The 2,500-nt window shown below is 46.8% G+C and overlaps 1 protein-coding gene across 3 annotated transcripts in view; it reads left to right on the top strand.

The window, feature by feature from the left end:
• The window catches only part of map3k1 (mitogen-activated protein kinase kinase kinase 1, E3 ubiquitin protein ligase), a 105,992-nt gene that overhangs the window by 54,589 nt on the left and 48,903 nt on the right, over positions 1 to 2,500 (top strand). For all 3 annotated transcript variants that reach the window (XM_063210409.1, XM_063210411.1, XM_063210408.1), the window contains exons 5-6: positions 131 to 247; positions 1,956 to 2,104. In XM_063210409.1, coding sequence (XP_063066479.1) covers positions 131 to 247; positions 1,956 to 2,104 — 266 coding nt within the window. The remainder of the gene's footprint in view (positions 1 to 130; positions 248 to 1,955; positions 2,105 to 2,500) is intronic.

Here is a 2,500-nt window from a genome sequence, read left to right as displayed (position 1 = left end):
GTGTGTGTGTGTGTGTGTGTGTGTGTGTGTGTGTGTGTGTGTGTGTGTGTGTGTGTGTGTGTGTGTGTGTGTGTCTGTGTGTCTGTGTGTGTGTCCGTGTGTGTGTGTGCGTGCGTGTGTCCTCTCGTAGACTTGCAGCTGTGGCCGGGGAGCGTTCTGTATCCACGTCCTCTTCGTCATGCTCCGCGTGTTCCAGCTGGAGCCGCCTGACCCGCTGCTCTGGAGGAAGACACTCAAGAACTTCGAGGTGAGCAGTGTTGCCAGATTGGGTGGTAACCCATCCAATTGGGCTACTTGGGGTGGCCGTCTGCGGGTAAAAATGGGAAAAAGCGGGTTTTATTGCAGTTTCGTGCCCATAGAAATCGATGCAATTTGTAGAAATTGGGTGGAATTTAGCACATTTTGGCGCATTTTTGAGTACCTTTTGGGCGGGATTTGATCAGACACATCAGGCAACACTGGAGGTGAGCCGAGAAGTCCACATAGCTAGTTTCTACTGCCCTGGAAAATAGAAACCCCTCCTTTTTGTGTTCCTTTCTTTGAATGCATTTGTATTCATGGACTGGCCATCTGCGTCTTCTGAATATTAAAAACCTCTGTGAATCAGGCCCTCCCCTCCTCCCCCCTTCCTGATAGCCAGAGATATCAGAGTCCTGCATTAAAAGACTCAGAATTGCTGTGTCGTCTGAGAACTTAATTATAAAACTGTTGATGGTAATTTCTACATTCATTAGTATACAAATGGATTTCATCATAAAAAGTAGAGAGCAACAGCACCAATATTTTTGCAGTGGTCTCCAAAAAACATGGTTGCATAATAGCATTAGCTGCCCTGACTGTATTTTAATAAACAACATAAACAGTTCTGTGTTGAATGAAAGTACTGTATGAATGAAAACTTATCAAGAACTTGAGGGTGAGAGGAAAACGAGCCTTAAGTCACACCACGAGGTTAGCTGTCCTAAAACAAAACAAGCTTGTAGTGAAACTGGTATACAGTACAAGCCACTGATTTTGTGCCATGTTTTCTTGCCATGATTGCTCTTTGCAAGGTCCAATGGGGCACCTAAATCACGCCCTCTACTTCCTGGTTCATGGGGCAATAAGTTGCAAGAAATTGAATGGAAGTGAACGAGGCGAGTCGTGGTGGATTTGTGGTGCATTTGTGGTGCATATTTGAGGTCCAACGTTTGGATTGGTGCCGAAAAACCACTCATTTCAAGCCCAGTAATTATTTTTTGACTCCCCCTGCCTCATGAACCAGGAAGTAGAGGGCGTGACTTATGTGCCCCATAAGGTCCAAAGCACTAAAGGTGTCTTTGTGGTCGGCCCTGCCGTGGCTTAATGGTAGGGCACTGGGCTATTACACTGACGATCGGGCCATTTGCCGATCCGACCCATCCCCCCCCCCCCATCTCTCTCTCCCGCTCACTTCCTGACGCCTCTCATACTGTTGTATCGAAATAAAGGCAAAAATGCCCCTTAAAAAAAGTGTCATAGTATGCTCATAGAATGCAGAAAAAATGGCTCCAACTGCATGCACACATCTTTTGTCCCCCTGAATTGTGAATGAACACAGAGTAGTGTCCCAAGAAAAGTAGGGAAATGATGTACTGGACGTTAAAGCCAGTAAAGCCTGCACAAAAGGATTCTGTTAACTTGCACAACAGCGTGATTTGTTTCCGGTCGGAATGACAAGAGAGCACATTCACATACCAAGACAAGACAATTCTTCCTCATCTGCGGAATGAAATCATTAGAATAGGAAATGTTCCCCTTCAGTGATTATAACTCTGTGAACTTGTTTCATTCAGTCATTTCATTCCTTGTCACTGAATGTGATGCATTACAGGAATTGGACAATGAAACCATGCAACCATGCATGTCTTTACCCATGTTTTCCTTGCTCCTGTTCGAATGTCTTCATGCCTTTTCCCCCCGTTATGCTTCTGCAGGTGGAGAGTCTGTTCCAGAAGTACCACAACCGCCGCAGCTCGCGCATCAAGGCGCCCTCGCGCAACACCATCCAGAAGTTTGTGTCGCGCATGTCCAACTCGCACACCAACTGTCCCTCCAGCACCTCGGCTTCCAGCACAGAGAGCAGGTAGGAGGTTGGATTTGGTGTGTGTGTGTGTGTGTGTGTGTGTGTGTGTGTGTGTGTGTGTGTGTGTGTGTGTGTGTGTGTGTGTGTGTGTGTGTGTGTGTGTGTGTGTGTGTGTGTGTGTGCGTGCCTGCATGCATGGAGCAGGGGATTCATGGAAAGAGACAAGTGTGTGTGTGTGTGTGTGTGTGTGTGTGTGTGTGTGTGTGTGTGTGTGTGTGTGTGTGTGTGTGTGTGTGTGTGTGTGTGTGTGTGTGTGTGTGTGTGTGTGTGTGTGTGTGGCATGAAGGACAAGGAGTAGATGTACACTACTAAAGCTGTTTTTCAGTACAACTTACCTGATTGCGTTCTCTCTCGCTCTCTCTCTCTCTCTCTCTCTCTCTCTCTCTCTCTCTCTCT

Source organism: Engraulis encrasicolus, chromosome 11, assembly GCF_034702125.1.
Source record: "Engraulis encrasicolus isolate BLACKSEA-1 chromosome 11, IST_EnEncr_1.0, whole genome shotgun sequence".
Lineage (NCBI taxonomy): Eukaryota > Metazoa > Chordata > Actinopteri > Clupeiformes > Engraulidae > Engraulis > Engraulis encrasicolus.
Note: the sequence above shows the minus strand (reverse complement) of the source record. Positions and strands in the feature narration are given on the sequence as shown.